The sequence below is a fragment of the Bombina bombina genome, chromosome 5 (assembly GCF_027579735.1).
Source record: "Bombina bombina isolate aBomBom1 chromosome 5, aBomBom1.pri, whole genome shotgun sequence".
Taxonomy (NCBI): Eukaryota; Metazoa; Chordata; class Amphibia; order Anura; family Bombinatoridae; genus Bombina; species Bombina bombina.
Window position 1 is genome coordinate 418,269,558 of NC_069503.1, and position 17,308 is coordinate 418,286,865.

A 17,308-nucleotide genomic window follows, 5' to 3' on the forward strand; every position below is an offset into this window, starting at 1 on the left:
GTTCCTTTTGACCATCTCGTCTGCTAGAAGAGTTTCTGGATTATCTGCTCTCTTGTGAATCTCCTTTTCTGATTTTTTTTTCCATCAGGATAAGGCAGTTTTGCGGACTTCATTTAAATTTTCACCTAAGGTTGTGAATTCTAACAACATTAATAGAGAAATTGTTGTCCCTTCCTTGTGTCCTAATCCTAAGAATTCTTTGGAGAGATCTTTACATTCTTCAGATGTGATAAGAGCTCTGAAATATTATCTTGAAGCTACTCAAGATTTCAGGAAGACTTCTAGTCTATTTGTGATCTTTTCTGGTCCTAAGAAAGGTCAGAAGGCTTCTTCCGTTTCCTTGGCATCGTGGTTAAAGCTTTTGATTCATCAAGCTTATTTGGAGTTGGGTCAAGCCCCGCCTCAGAAAATTACAGCTCATTCTACTAGATCAGTCTCCACTTTGTGGGCTTGTAGGAATGAAGCTTCAGTTGATCAAGTTGCTGCTTTGCAAATCTGGTCTTCTTGGCATACATTTACTAAATTCTACCGTTTTGATGTATTTGCTTCTTCGGAAGCAGTTTTTGGTAGAAAAGTTCTTCAGGCAGCTGTTTCAGTTTGATTCTTCTGCTTATGTTAAGTTTTTTCCTTTTATTTATGAGAATAAACTTATATTTTGGGTTGTGGATTAATTTTCTTCAGAGAAAACTGGCTGTTTTTATTTTTATAAATATATTTTTACTCTTGCCAATTACATGAAAGAAAACAAGAGTCCATGAGGCCCACCCTTTTTATGGTGGTTATGATTTTTGTTTGTATAAAGCACAATTATTTCCAAATTCCTTTTTTGATGCTTTTTACTCCTTTCTTTATCATCCCACTACTTGGCTATTCGTTAAACTGAATTGTCGGTGTGGTGAGGGGTGTATTTATAGGCATTTTGAGGTTTGGGAAACTTTGCCGCTCCTGGTAGGATTGTATATCCCAAATGTCACTAGCTCATGGACTCTTGCCAATATGAAAGAAATTAATTTATTAGGTAAGTTCTTACATAAATTGTTTTTCCAGAATCTGCAAATTCAATTAATACATCCTGAATATTGGTAGTTTACAAAATATTAGGGCTGCAACTATTTTCATAATCGATTAATTGGCCGATTTTTTTTTTTTTTTTTTTTTTTTCGATTAATCAGATAAAAAAAAAAAAAATTAAAAAAAAGTTTCCTATATTTTAAATAAAATCCACATATTGAGTGTTACAAATATAAACTTCAGACTAAAACTTTTCATTAACACAACAGTTTGTCCAATTTTTTTAAGCAGCAGAACACATTTTTATAATTAAGCAAAACAAAACCACAAACTGCTTGAAAAGTGGTAGAACTAGAAAGTTTTCATTCTGTTATTCACTCTTTCAGAAACTTTGCATTTAAATGCAAAAATGTCAACATGACCACATACTTCTGACGAAGGCTGACTCTTTTTTGCAGCTATTTTGCCTGCAGCAGAGAAGAGGCACTATGAGGGTGTTGAGCTGTATAATTAGGGTTTTGACAATTTCACCTAAGTGGGATATTTATCTTTGTTAGATCTTCACCAATGCTGTGTTTTCCACATTGGCATGTGAACTCTTTAAGTAAGCCTGGACTCAATTCTAACATAAAAATATCTTGAATATCTATATGCATTGGTAAATAACCAGCTATAAGGTTAGGGAAAAATATCTAGTACACTCTATAAATAAACCAACATAAACTTAGAGGTTGCCTATTAGTACTTTATTTTTATTTTTTTTTAAATAAATTGTAAGGACTATATATATCAATCAAATAACAAAACCCATCAATCTAGGGCTAGGTGTAAATAAGCTCGGTACTATATAATAAATCCAAATGATTGAGATTCGTTGACAACTATTTTCGTTATCGATTATAACGATTAGTTGTTGCAGCTATTCAAAATATTACCTAATGAAAGGAAACCTTAAATTGAAACCCCCTGTTAAAAAAACAAAAAAAAAACTCAATACAAGGTACTTTAATTGTAATTATGTAATGTTAAATTTTACAGTATATTTCTTTGTTTTGGTACCTAGTGTCAATGTTTGATTTTTAAATTTCCTAGAATATATATATTTTACACACAATAATTCAAAAGTATATAGTAAATACATGTAAGTAAAATGTAACTGCTTAGTGTAGTAGAGTTTTAAAGCTAAGAATTGTTCGTGTTGTTTTCCTCAAGAAAACTCATGATCAAAAAAACTCACACATTACATGTTCTGTATGTAAAGTCTACACACCCCTGTTAAAATGTCAGGTTTCTGTGATGTAAATAAATGAGACAAAGATAAATCATTTCAGAACCTTTTCCACTTTTAATGTGACCTATAAACTCTACAACTCAATTGAAAAACAAACTAAAATATTTTAGGAGGAGGTAAGTAAACAAAAACAAACCGAATGTGGTTGCATAAGTGTGCACACACCCTCTTATAACTGAAGATGTAGCTGTGTTCAGAATTAAGCAATCACATTCAAAATCATGTTAAATAGGAGTCAGTACACACCTGCCATCATTTAAAGTACCTCTGATTAACCCCAAATAAAGTTAAGCTGTTCTAGTAGGTCTTTCCTGACATTTTCTTAGTTGAAGCCTACAGCAAAAGCCATGGTCCGCAGAGATCTCCCAAAGCACCAGAAATCGCATTGTTAAAAGGCATCATTCAGGAGAAGGGTAAAAAAGAATTTCCAAGGCATTAGATACACCATGGAACACAGTTATACAGTCATCATCAAGTGGAGAAAATATGGCGCAACAGTGACATTACCAAAAACTGGACGTCCCTCCAAAACTGAAAACTGAAGAAAACTGGTCTGGGAGGCTGCCAAGAGGTCTACAGCAATATTAAAGGAGCTGCAGCAATATCTGGCAAGTACTGGCTGTTTTGTAAATATGACAGCAATCTCCCGTTTTCTTCATATGTCTGGGCTATGGGGGCTACCGGATTAATGTAAGTTAAAGCCTAAATACAGTGATTTAATAGCGACTAGTATCAGGCTTGCTATCAGAGGTATATACTCTGATTAATGTGCAATATAAAATGTTTGCTGGCATGTTTAATCGTTTTTATATATGCTTTGGTGATAAAACTTATTGGGGCCTAGTTTTTTCCACATGGCTGGCTTTATTTTTGCCTAGAAACAGTTTCCTGAGGCTTTCCACTGTTATAGTATAAAAGTTAGTTGGTGCAGTTAAAATTACAAACTGACATTCAGCTTCCCTCAACAGTCCCCTGCATGCTATAGGACATCTCTGAAGGGCTCAAAAGGCTTCAAAAGTAGGAGCTGTGGCAGTTGTTATGACTGTTTAAAAAAACATATTTTTCGTTTCGTTAATCTGTTTTTTGTATTAAGGGGTTAATCGTCCATTTGCAAGTGGGTGCAATGCTCTGCTAACTTGTTACATACACTGTAAAAATTTCGTTAGTTTAACTGCCTTTTTTCACTGTTATTTCAAATTTTGGCAAAATTTGTTTCTCTTAAAGGCACAGTAACATTTTTTTTATATTGCTTGTTAACTTGATTTAAAGTGTTTTCCAAGCTTGCTAGTCTCATTGCTAGTCTGTATAAACATGTCTGACATAGAGGAAACTCCTTGTTCATTATGTTTAAAAGCCATGGTGGAACCCCATAGGAGAATGTGTACTAAATGTATTGATTTCACTTTAAACAATAAAGATCAGCTGTTATCTTTAAAATAATTATCACCAGAGGATTCTGACAAGGGGGAAGTTATGCACTAACTCTCCCCACGTGTCGGACCCTTTGACTCCCGCTCAAGGGACTCACGCCCATAGCGATTACTTTGCAGGACATGGCGGCAATCATGGATAATACCCTGTCAGCGGTATTAGCCAGACTGCCTGAATTCAGAGGAAAGCGCGATAGCTCTGGGGTTAGACGTAATACAGAGCGCGCAGATGTTTTAAGGCCCATGTCTGATACTGCGTCACAATATGCAGAAGCTGAGGAAGAGCTTCAGTCTGTGGGTGATGTCTCTGACTTGGGGAAACCTGATTCAGATATGTCTACTTTTAAATTTAAGCTTGAGAACCTCCGGGTGTTGCTTGGAGAGGTTTTAGCTGCTCTGAATGACTGTGACACAATTGCAGTGCCAGAGAAATTGTGTAGACTGGATAAATACTACGCGGTGCCGGTGTTTTTTTTCCAATACCTAAAAGGTTTACAGAAATTATTACTAAGGAGTGGGACAGACCCGGTGTGCCGTTTTCCCCCACTCCTATTTTTAGAAAAATGTTTCCAATAGACGCCACCACACGGGACTTATGGCAGACGGTCCCTAAGGTGGAGGGAGCAGTTTCTACTTTAGCAAAGCGTACCACTATCCCTGTTGAGGACAGTTGTGCTTTTTCAGATCCAATGGATAAAAAATTAGGTTACCTTAAAATGTTTATTCAACAAGGTTTTATCCTGCGGCCCCTTGCATGCATTGCTCCTGTCACTGCTGCTGCGGCGTTCTGGTTTGAGTCTCTGGAAGAGGCCTTTCAGACAGCTACTCCATTGACTGAAATACTTGACAAGCTTAGAACACTTAAGCTAGCTAATTCTTTTGTTTCTGATGCCATTGTTCATTTGACTAAACTAACGGCTAAGAATTCTGGATTCGCCATCCAGGCGTGTAGGGCGTTATGTCTTAAATCTTGGTCAGCTGACGTGACTTCAAAGTCTAAATTACTTAACATTCCCTTCAAGGGGCAGACCCTATTCGGGTCTGGTTTGAAGGAAATTATTGCTGACATTACTGGAGGTAAGGGTCATACCCTTCCTCAGGACAGGGCCAAATCAAGGGCCAAACAGTCTAATTTTCGTGCCTTTCGAAACTACAAGGCAAGTGCAGCATCAACTTCCTCTGCTACAAAACAAGAGGGAACTTTTGCGCAATCCAAGCCGGCCTGGAAATCTAACCAGGCCTGGAGCAAAGGCAAGCAGGCCAGAAAGCCTGCTGCTGCCTCTAAGACAGCATGAAGGAACGGCCCCCTATCCGGCAGCGGATCTAGTAGGGGCAGACATTCTCTCTTCGCCCAGGTGTGGGCAAGAGATGTTCAGGATCCCTGGGCGTTGGAGATCATATCTCAGGTATATCTTCTGGACTTCAAAGCTTCCCCCCACAAGGGAGATTTCACCTTTCAAGATTATCTGCAAACCAGATAAAGAAAGAGGCATTCTTACGCTGTGTGCAAGACCTCCTAATAATGGGAGTGATCCATCCAGTTCCACAGATGGAACAAGGACAGGGATTTTATTCAAGTCTGTTTGTGGTTCCCAAAAAAGAGGGAACCTTCAGACCAATTTTGGATCTAAAGATCTTAAACAAATTCCTCAGAGTTCCATCGTTCAAAATGGAAACTATTCGGACAATCCTACCTATGATCCAGGAGGGTCAGTACATGACCACAGTGGATTTGAAGGATGCTTACCTTCACATACCGATTCACAAAGATCATCATCGGTTCCTAAGGTTTGCCTTTCTAGACAGGCATTACCAGTTTGTGGCTCTTCCCTTCGGGTTAGCTACAGCCCCAAGAATTTTTACAAAGGTTCTGGGGTCTCTTCTGGCGGTCCTAAGACCACGGGGCATAGCAGTGGCCCATTATCTAGACGACATCCTGATACAGGCGTCAAACTTCCAAATTGCCAAATCTCATACGGACATAGTGTTGGCATTTCTGAGGTTGCATGGGTGGAAAGTGAACGAGGGAAAGAGTTCTCTATCACCCCTCACAAGGGTTTCCTTCCTAGGAACTCTGATAGATTCTGTAGAAATGAAAATTTACCTGACTGAGTCCAGGTTATCAAAGCTTCTAAATTCCTGCCGTGTTCTTCACTACATTCCGCGCCCTTCGGTGGCTCAGTGCATGGAAGTGATCGGCTTAATGGTAGCGGCGATGGACATAGTGCCATTTGCGCGCCTACATCTCGGACCGCTGCAATTATGCATGCTCAGTCAGTGGAATGGGGATTACACAGATTTGTCCCCTCTGCTAAATCTGGATCAAGAGACCAGAGATTCTCTGGTGGCTATCTCGGGTCCATCTGTCCAAAGGTATGACCTTTCGCAGGCCAGATTGGACAATCGTAACAGATGCCAGCCTTCTAGGTTGGGGTGCAGTCTGGAATTCCCTGAAGGCTCAGGGATCGTGGACTCAGGAGGAGAAACTCCTCCCAATAAATATTCTGGAGTTAAGAGAAATATTCAATGCTCTTCTAGCTTGGCCTCAGTTAGCAACCCTGAGGTTCATCAGATTTCAGTCGGACAACATCACGACTGTGGCTTACATCAATCATCAAGGGGGGACCAGGAGCTCCCTAGCGATGTCAGAAGTCTCCAAGATAATTCGCTGGGCAGAGACTCACTCTTGCCATCTATCAGCGATCCATATCCCATGTGTAGAGAACTGGGAGGCGGATTTTCTAAGTCGTCAGACTTTTCATCCGGGGGAGTGGGAACTCCATCCGGAGGTGTTTGCTCAATTGGTTCATCGTTGGGGCACACCAGAATTGGATCTCATGGTGTCTCGCCAGAACGCCAAGCTTCCTTGTTACGGATCCAGGTCCAGGGACCCAGAAGCAACGCTGATAGATGTTCTAGCAGCACCGTGGTTCTTCAACCTGGCTTATGTGTTTCCACCGTTTCCTCTGCTCCCTCGACTGATTGCCAAAATCAAACAGGAGAGAGCATCGGTGATCTTGATCGCGCCTGCGTGGCCACGCAGGACCTGGTATGCAGACCTGGTGGACATGTCATCCTTTCCACCTTGGCCTCTGCCTCTGAGACAAGACCTTCTACTACAAGGTCCTTTCAATCATCCAAATCTAATTTCTCTGAGTGACTGCCTGGAGATTGAACGCTTGATTTTATCAAGGCGTGGCTTCTCAGAGTCAGTCATTGATACCTTAATACAGCCACGAAAGCCTGTAAACAGGAAAATCTACCATAAGATATGGCGCAAATATCTTCATTGGTGTGAATCCAATAATTACTCATGGAGTAAGGTTAGAATTCCTAGGATATTTGTCCTTTCTCCAAGAGGGTTTGGATAAAGGATTATCAGCTAGTTCTTTAAAGGGACAGATTTCTGCTCTGTCTATCCTTTTGCACAAGCGTCTGGCAGAGGTTCCAGACGTCCAGGCATTTTGTCAGGCTTTGGTTAGAATTAAGCCTGTGTTTAAAACTGTTGCTCCTCCATTGAGCTTAAACTGGGTTCTTAAGGTTCTTCAAGGAGTTCCGTTTGAACCCCTTCATTCCATTGATATCAAACTTTTATCTTGGAAAGTTCTGTTTTTGATGGCTATTTCCTCGGCTCGTAGAGTCTCTGAGTTATCGGCCTTACAATGTGATTCTCCTTATCTGATTTTCCATACAGATAAAGTAGTTCTGTGTACAAAACCTGGGTTTTTACCTAAGGTAGTTTCCAACAAGAATGTAAATCAAGAGATTGTTGTTCCATCATTGTGTCCTAATCCTTCTTCAAAGAAGGAACGTCTTTTACATAATTTGGACGTAGTCCATGCTTTAAAGTTTTTTACTTACAAGCGACTAAAGATTTTCGTCAAACATCTTCCCTGTTTGTTGTTTACTCTGGACAGAGGAGAGGTCAAAAGGCTTCGGCAACCTCTTTCTTTTTGGCTTCGGAGCGTAATACGCTTAGCCTATGAGACTGCTGGGCAGCAGCCCCCTGAAAGGATTACAGCTCATTCTACTAGAGCTGTGGCTTCCACCTGGGCCTTTAAAAATGAGGCTTCTGTTGAACAGATTTGCAAAGCGGCGACTTGGTCTTCGCTTCATACCTTTTTCAAAATTTTCAAAATTTGATACTTTTGTTTCTTCAGAGACTATTTTTGGGAGAAAGGTTCTACAGGCAGTGGTCCCTTCCGTTTAAGTACTTGCCTTTTCCCTCCCTTCATCCGTGTACTTTAGCTTTGGTATTGGTATCCCACAAGTAATGGATGATCCGTGGACTGGATACACCTAACAAGAGAAAACATAATTTATGCTTACCTGATAAATTTATTTCTCTTGTGGTGTATCCAGTCCACGGCCCGCCCTGTCCTTTTAAGACAGGTCTAAATTTTAAACTACAGTCACCACTGCACCCTATGGTTTCTCCTTTCTCGGCTAGTTTCGGTCGAATGACTGGATATGGCAGTTAGGGGAGGAGCTATATAGCAGCTCTGCTGTGGGTGATCCTCTTGCAACTTCCTGTTGGGAAGGAGAATATCCCACAAGTAATGGATGATCCGTGTACTGGATACACCACAAGAGAAGTAAATTTATCAGGTAAGCATAAATTATGTTTTTTTCTTTGTCTCATTTTTTTACATCACAGAAACCTGACATTTTAACAGGGGTGTGTAGACTTTTTATATCCACTGTATACACTGTTTATTTATGTATATGTGTGTCATATATATATATATATATATATATATATATATATATATATATATATATATATATATATATATATATATATATATATATATATATATATATATATATATATATATATATATATATATATATATATATATATATATATGTATGTGTCTCTCTCTGTCTCTCTCTCTCTATATATCTATATATATATATATATATATATATATATCTATATATATATATATATATATATATATATATATATATATATATATATATATATATATATATATATATATATATATATATATATATATATAATCTCTATATATCTATATATCTATTTCTGTATGAGCTCTAATATAGGCCTGTTAATATTGTGAAGAAAGGTCTTGATTTTTATCTAGTTTCTTTTGAAAAGTACTCTCTGCTTTAAATTAAGACTTATTTGGGATGCTAATTGATTTATTATAAAAGTAGCAATTAGTCCACCACAGGCACTGGATCAATGTGTTTAAGGACAAATGTGTGCAATGTAAAACATTTGCTTCTAAAGTGTTATAATGGCCAAAAAATGACATGCTATGATTCGTTAGAGCTCATATTTCAAGACTTTTGACCCTGCACTAATATGCGTTTAACCCCATTGCACGACTGCTGATTGGGACCTGCAGTACTTCTACTGGGGTATTTAAACCTTTTGCTGGGGTTTAACAGATATTGGTGCAGGGTCGATAATCTTAAAATCATATGCCCTAACAAATTTAGACCCCAGCAAAATGTGTGTTGTGTATTGTGTTGTTTTTTTTTTTTTTTTTTTTTAAGTGAAGCACATTTATTTAAACATTGTGTTTTTCAAAAAAAAAACTGATCTTGCTCACGTGTTGATATAGTCCTTAAGATAATTGGGTTTCTTAAATAATGCATGCAACCAGAATTTATTCTACAATCATTAAGACCGTCCATATTCGTATAAAAATTAAACTTTTGTTCTTTTGGATAATACATTTGAATATGTAAGGGGAAAATGTGTGCTGATTTATCAGGCATCTGTGTTTTTAATTATAATTAAAGCACAGTTTTAAAACATTGCACATTTCTCTTAATTTTATTTTCACTTCAATTTGATCTTTATTCTGCATGTTCAATTTAACAATGAAACCCCAAGGTTAAAACATTTTTATTTCTTTATGCTGTATCAATTTGCTTTACATCAGCCTTTATCATTAAAGGGACAGCATACAACAATTTTCATATAACTGCATGTGATACACCACTATAAAGAATAATGTGCATCAAGCATTTTAATGAAACCACAGCATTAGGCCTGGCTATGTCCTTTTAAAAAATGGACCTTAAACACCTTGAGATTTTAATATAAAATATTTAGTTATGCTTGGTAAAACACATTTACAATATTCTTTCATTTTTTTGTCTCCTTTTCATATAATTTAGCTCTTAAAAAAAAATGGTGGCTTTTCTTTTTCTCACATCTAAAATAGCACACTGCTGACTTCTCAAGGCTAACCCTGAAACATATCTTTCTCTAATTGGCTTTAACAGATGGAAACTGCAAAACAATGTACTTTTTATATGAATATAATGACCAGTGTTAGACTTGTCAGCTGTAGACTTAAGCCCAGATTGGCATGTGCTGGATGGAGTTTGGCTACTGAAAAACAAGTTCAGCTTACCAGATCTTTGTTTTTAAAATGTTTAGACTAGGCTGATATGTTCTGTAGCAGGATAACTAGTGTCTTGTAATTACAAGATGTTTACTGTCCCTGTACATCGCACATGTTTAAAGGGATAGTCTAGTCAAAATAACTTTTATAATTTAGATAGCGCATGCAATTTTAAGCAACTTCTTAATTTACTCCTGTTATCGATTTTTCTTTGTATGTTTATTTGAAAGGCAAGAATGTAAGGTACCTGGGTAGCGCTTGCTGATTGGTTGATACATTTAAAGAACAAAGACAAATTGATAAAAGGAGTAAATTAGAAAGTTACTTAAATTTGCATGCTTTATCTAAATCATAAGTTTTTCATTTTGACTAGACTATCCCTTAAGTGTTTTTTTTTTTTTTTTTGTTTGTTTTTTCTGGCCCTGTTATAGCAGTGACTTACCGAAAGCGGCGCAAGACACTATTGCAACATGTCTCATTCCTGGAGGCATCAGGCTATAGTGTGGTTTTGGTGCAGGCAACAAGAGCTGACGTTATTTAACCTCTTCAAAGGAAAACCACTACTGTTAAAAGGTTAAGTTACTATGAGAGGCGATTTAGGTTTTGATCCCCAAGCAGCCATCCGTAATAACGGCTTGTTAATTTAGCTCTATGCTTAAAGCAGAAATGTTTTTTTTTTTAAATATTAATGTGTGACCTTCAGTTTTGGTCTGTGGTATAAAACAGTCCCTTTTACATTGTGTTTTAAATAGATCAGTTTGCTATAATAGCCATATTATGTTTTTAATTTGTTTTTTTTTTATTTGTTTTTCACAGGTATATCCTGGATTAATGGTGACTGCTGGCCTTTTCCATTGGATTTTAAATATGCTCAACATAACGGTTCATATAAGAGATGTGTGTGTGTTCCTAGCACCAGTTTTCAGCGGCCTTACATCAATTTCAACTTTTCTGCTCACTCGAGAACTGTGGAACCAGGGAGCAGGGCTTCTAGCTGCCTGCTTCATTGCAATAGTGCCAGGCTACATATCCCGATCAGTAGCTGGATCCTTTGACAATGAAGGCATTGCTATTTTTGCACTGCAGTTTACATATTATTTGTGGGTAAGTAGTTGGATTTTTCTCTTCCCTGTAGCCTTTCTCCACGCTTTAGCAGAGAAACAATAACTACCTTTTATGAACTTCATAAATAGTCTGCACATTTATCAGAATTTTACTCTCACCACTTTTTTTTTTTTTTTTAACAAACCCCAGTCCAAATTTTTAGGCAAGATTAAATTTCGTTTTTTTTTTAGTTTTTTTTTTTCCGTTGTACAAAAAAAGGGTTACAAATATATATATATATATATATATATATATATATATATATATATATATATATATATATATATATATATATATATATATATATATATATATATATATATATATATATATATATATATATATATATATATTTATATATTATCTCCTTAATACAAGGAAAGCCCACGGTTTCATTCCTTACTGTTGGTAAATACTGAACCTAGCCACCAGGAGGAGGCAAAGACTCCCCAGCCAAAGGCTTAAATACCTCCCCTATCCCCCAGTCATTCTTTGCCTTTCATCACAGGAGGATGGCAGAGAAGTTTCAGAAGATTTCAAAGTTGTTCCACAGGAGGGATATATGTCTTTCGTTATGGAACTGGAGTTTTAAGTAGTCTTGTCAGCTTCTCAGTGGAAGCATTGACGAAAGTTAAGGTCTGGAGATGCAGGGAGAGTCTTTCTGCGAACCCATCTAGACTGCCTGCTAACAGCTCCTTAAGCAACCATTGTTGACGGGTTTCACTGTTTGCTTTCTTCACTCAAGTCCATGTCAGGATCGATGCTACAAGACTGTCACACTTGAAAGGCTGTGTTTCTGTTCCACAGCACGGATTCTGGTAAGATCGTTTCAATTTTTACTTATGTTGAAAGGTCACAGTGTGACTCTTATCTTTATAGAATCATGGGTTAATATCTCCTGAGGGAGGTTATTGAAGAGTGGGGATTAATCAAATGTGTTTCTTTGATGCTGCTTATGTGTGAGATTTATTTTTGGGGCTTATAGACCGTTGTTATGCGGTAACGGAACATACAGGTGTTTACTTTCACTTTGAACGCTGCGCAGCTTGTAGCTTGGCATGCTTTTTCTCATAGCAGGGCAGACCTGCCTTACGCACCACGTGACTGGGTGTGGACACACTTTCGTTTTCTCTTTCCTGACCGACCTAGCTGTCAGCGGTCGCTTCTTTGGTTGCATGGGTCTAGGAGGTGGTGAGTGCCCCAGTCATTGGGGGTATATAGGTACCGTTTTTGTGAGAAATAAAGTTAATTTATTTGTATCCCACTGTTAGCGCAAGATATGGAGGATCCTTATATGCTTGAGGGTACTCCCTCTATTCCTAATAGTAATACCGGTCTATATTTTGAGGAGACATTTTGTGTGCCTGCCCTCTCAACTATGTTGCATATGCATCAACAAGGTTATGTCTAAGAAGGTTAACCCCTTTAGTACGACTGAGCCGTCTACCTCCTGTGGACTCGCCGTCCTGTGAGGTGCATACCCATCAATCATGTCCATTGTTACATGTAGCTTCCCGTAGCACGCCTGATCCTCCGTCTAGAGGGAGCCTTTTTACCATCAGACTTTACCGCGCAGTTAAAGACGGCGTGTCTGAGGCCCTTAGTGCTCTACCTCGCCCTGCTAAGTGCAAGCGAAAGGTTAAACATCTCTCCGGTCCAGGGGGCATCCAGTGATTTACTTGATTTGTCTGCTTTTCAAGTATTCCAAGATGGGTCACACTGAGTCTTCAGAGGGTGAAATTTCTAGATCGGAGTCTGCTACCTCTAGGCCTCCGGCTGCAGAGGAGCCAGCCTTTAGATTTAAAATTGAACACCCAAGTTTTTTCTTTTAAAGGAGGTTCTGTCGACATTAGAGGTTCCAGAGGCCAAGTTGCCGGATGAACCTTTGATCCCTAAATTAGACAGAGTGTACGATGACTGGGTAGTGCTGCTAACTTTTCCTGTACCTGTGAAGATAGCAAATATTACAAAATTATTCTGTCCCGGACTCTTAGCTGGAGTTGTGGGGTTCCGTCCCTAAGGTGGCTAGTGCTATCTACATTTTAGCTAAGCGTACTACTATCCCTCTTGAGGATAGCTCGTTTTTGAGAGAGCAGATGAATAAGTTATTGGAAACTTTTCTCAGGAAAATGTCTCCGCATACGGAATACTTATTTCAACCGGCAGCGGCTGTTGCCTCAGTTTCTGGAGCTGCGGCCTACTGGTGCTACTCCTTAGCGGAATTGATCAAGGTGAAGGGTCCCCTTGACGACATAAAAGAATTAGCAATTATCCAAGCCTTAATTCTTTTTTGGATATGTGATGCAAACGTGCAGATTATTCGCCTGAATGCTAAAATCTCTGGTTTCTCAGTTCAGACGCGTCGGGCACTACTTTCCCTCCCCTTTAAGGAAAATATTTTATTTGGTCTAGGCCTGGACTCCATTATTTCCACGCTTACAGGGGGGCAAGGGTGCCTTCCTACCACAGGATAAAAAGAACAAGTCTAAGGGACAAGGATCTAATTGTCGTTACTTTCGTTCTTTAAAGTCCCAACATCAGCAGTCCTCCTCTGAGCCCGAGCAAACCAAGAGCCCTTGGAAGCCGCCTCAATCCTGGAATAAATCCAAGCAAAACAAGACGCCTGCAGAGAACAAGTCGGCAAGAAGTAGCGGTTCCCGTTCCAAAGCTGGATCTTGTTGGGGGCAGGCTGTCGCTGTTTTCCGACGCTTGGTCCAGGGACGTGCAGGATCCGTGGGTCCTGGAGGTCACAGCTCAGGAATACAAGATAGGTTTCAAATCTCATCCACCCAAGGGCAGATTTGTCCTTTTTAAGCCTGTCTTTAAAACCAGAAAAGAGGGAAGCCTTTCTGGGGTGCGTGTGGGATCTGTCCTCCTTAGGGGTCATTGTCCCGGTTCCTATCGGAAAAAAGAGGTTTAGGATACTACTCAAACCTATTTGTGGTCCCAAAGAAGGAGGGAACTTTCCGCCCAGTTCTGGACCTTAAGTGCTTAAACAGGTTTCAGTAAGGTCCATTCTTCCTCTAGTTCAGGAAGGACAGTTCATGACCACTATAGCTCTGAAGGATGCCTACCTTCATGTTCCAATCCACAGGGACCACTTCCAGTTCTTAAGGTTTGCGTTCCTGGATCAGCACTTCCAGTTCATTGCACTTCCATTTGGTCTAGCTACAGCCCCAATAATCTTTACAAAGGTTCTAGGAGCTCTCCTTGCCGTCGTCAGAACCCAAGGTAAAGCAGTAGCTCCCTACTTGGATGACATTCCGGTTCAAGCACCATCCTTTCGTCTAGCAGAGGACTATTCGGTATCTCTTCTTCGATCACATGGATGGAAGATAAACTTAGAGAAGAGTTCTCTCATTCCAAGCACCAGGGTAGAATTCTTGGGTACTATAATAGATTCAATATCCATGAGGATATTTCTAACCGACCAGAGACGGTGCAAGTTAGCTTCGGCATGTCTTGCCCTCCGGACCTCCTTAAGGTCATCTGTGGCTCAGTGTATGGAGGTGACTTGTCTCATGGTGTCCAGCATGGACATTCCTTTTGCCAGGTTCCGTCTCAGACCGCTACAGCTGTGCATGCTGAAACAGTGGAATGGCGTTCATTCGGATCTGTCTCAAGAGATTTCCCTGGACAACCGGTCGAGAGAATCGCTCTTTTGGTGGCTCTGTCCAGATCTGTCCCGAGGGACATCCATTCTCAGACCATCCTGGGAGATTGTGACTACGGACGCGAGCCACTCAGGATGGGGAGCTGTTTTTAGTGCCAAGAAGGCACAGGGCCTGTGGTCTCAGGAGGAACGCTCCATCCCGATCAACATTTTGGAACTTCGAGCAATCTACAATGCTCTGAAGGCTTGGCCTCGTCTGTGTTCGTCACGGTTTATCAGATTCCAATCAGACAATATAACCTCGGTGGCCTACATCAACCATCAGGGGGGAACAAGAAGCTCCCTAGCGATGAGGGAAGTATCTCGGATTCTGGAGTGGGCAGAGATATGCTTCAGGTGGGGGATGCCGGAGATGGATCTCATGGCGTCTCGTCGCCAAACTACCCAGATATGGGTCGAGGTCCAGGGATCCTCAGGCGGAGCTAATTGATGCATTAGCGGCACCTTGGAGGTTCAATCTAATCTACATTTTTCCGCCATTCCCACTCCTCCTTCGGGTAGTGGCCCGCAACGAGCAGGCGTCGGTAATACTGATTGTTTCATCCTGGCCGTGAAGGGTGTGGTTCGCGGACCTAGTGAGGATGTCATCTTCTCCATGGAAGTTACCTTGTCGCAGGGATCTTCTGGAGCAAGGTCCTTTTGTTCATCAAAATCTAGGTTCTCTGAGTTTGACTGCGTGGGGATTGAATGCTTAGTCCTAGCCAAGAAAGGTTTTTCTGAGAGTTATTCAAGCTCATAAGACGGTTACTAGTCGCATCTATCATAAGGTGTGGAGAACATACTTATTCTGGTGAGAAGAGCGTAGATTTACTTGGCATAAGGTTAAGGATTCTGTTTCTCCAGGATGGTCTGGAGAAGGGTCTTTTGGTCAGTTTCCTGAGGGGACAGATTTCGGCGTTGTATGTTTTACTGCACAAGAGGCTCTCTGAGCTTCCTGATGTTCAGTCTTTTGTTAAGGCTCTGATTAGGATCAGACCTTTGTGCAGATCTTTGGCTCCCCCTTGGAGTCTGAATCTGCTTCTTAAAGTTTTGCAACAGGCTCCATTTGAGCCTATGCATGAAAATATTAAGTTGTTGTCCTGGAAAGTTCTCTTTCTACTGGCTATTGCTTCGGCGCACAGACTATATGAAATTGCTGCCTTGCAATGTGAGCCTCCTTATCTGGTGTTCCATTCGGATAAGGCTGTCCTACGTACTAAGTTAGGGTTTCTCCCTAAGGTCGTTTCAGACCGCAACGTCAATAAAGAGATTGTGGTCCCTTCTTTGTGTCTAGTCCTTCTTCGATGGAACATTTACTATATAATTTGGACGTGGTTCGTGCCTTGAAGTTTTATCTTCAAGCTACTAAGGATTTTAGACTAACTTCTTCATTGTTTGTGGCATATTCTGGGAAGCATAAGGGCCAGAAGGTCTCTTCAACTTCCTTATCTTTTTGGTTGACGAGTCTTATCCGCTTAGCTTATGAGACAGCGGGACATAGACCTCCTCAGAGAAAATTATGGCTTATTCTACTAGAGCAGTGGCTTCCTCTTGGGCCTTTAAGAACGAGGCCTCTTTTGGATCAGATTTGTAAGGCGGCTACCTGGTCCTTACACACTTTTTCTAAATTTTACAAGTTTGATATTTTGCAAGCTGTGGTGCCCTCAGATTAGGGTCTTCCTCTCTTTTTATCCCTCCCGTTTTTCATTCAGTGTCCTCTAGAGCTTGGGTATATATTTCCTAACAGTAAGGAATGAAGCCGTGGACTCTCCTTAAGAAGGAAAACCATAAATTATTCTTACCAGATTTAATTTCCTTCTGTACAAGGAGTCCACGGCCCCCGCCCGTGTTCTCCGATGGGCGGCCCCCTAAATTATAATTTTCTTCTGGCACATTTTTATTCCCCGATATTTCTCCTACTGTTCCTTGTTCCCTCGGCAGAATGATTGGGGGATAGGGAAAGTGGGAAAGGTATTTAAGCCTTTGGCTGGGGTGTCTTTGCCTCCTCCTGGTGGCCAGGTTCAGTATTTCCCAACAGTAAAGAATGAAGCCGTGGACTGTCCTTGTACAGAAGGAAATTAAATTTTCTGGTAAGCATAATTTGTTTTTTCAGACCAGATAGATTTCTCCAACATAAGTGTGTCCGGTCCACGGCGTCATCCTTACTTGTGGGATATTCTCTTCCCCAACAGGAAATGGCAAAGAGCCCAGCAAAGCTGGTCACATGATCCCTCCTAGGCTCCGCCTTCCCCAGTCATTCTCTTTGCCGTTGTACAGGCAACATCTCCACGGAGATGGCTTAGAGTTTTTTAGTGTTTAACTGTAGTTTTTATTATTCAATCAAGAGTTTGTTATTTTAAAATAGTGCTGGTATGTACTATTTACTCTGAAACAGAAAAGAGATGAAGATTTCTGTTTGTAAGAGGAA

At 40.1% G+C, this 17,308-nt stretch overlaps 1 protein-coding gene across 1 annotated transcript in view; it reads left to right on the forward strand.

The window, feature by feature from the left end:
* STT3B (STT3 oligosaccharyltransferase complex catalytic subunit B) overlaps positions 1-17,308 on the forward strand; it is a 499,883-nt gene that overhangs the window by 72,487 nt on the left and 410,088 nt on the right. Inside the window, exon 3 of the mRNA XM_053715745.1 lies at positions 10,941-11,287. Within this exon, the coding sequence (XP_053571720.1) occupies positions 10,941-11,287 (347 nt within the window). The remainder of the gene's footprint in view (positions 1-10,940; positions 11,288-17,308) is intronic.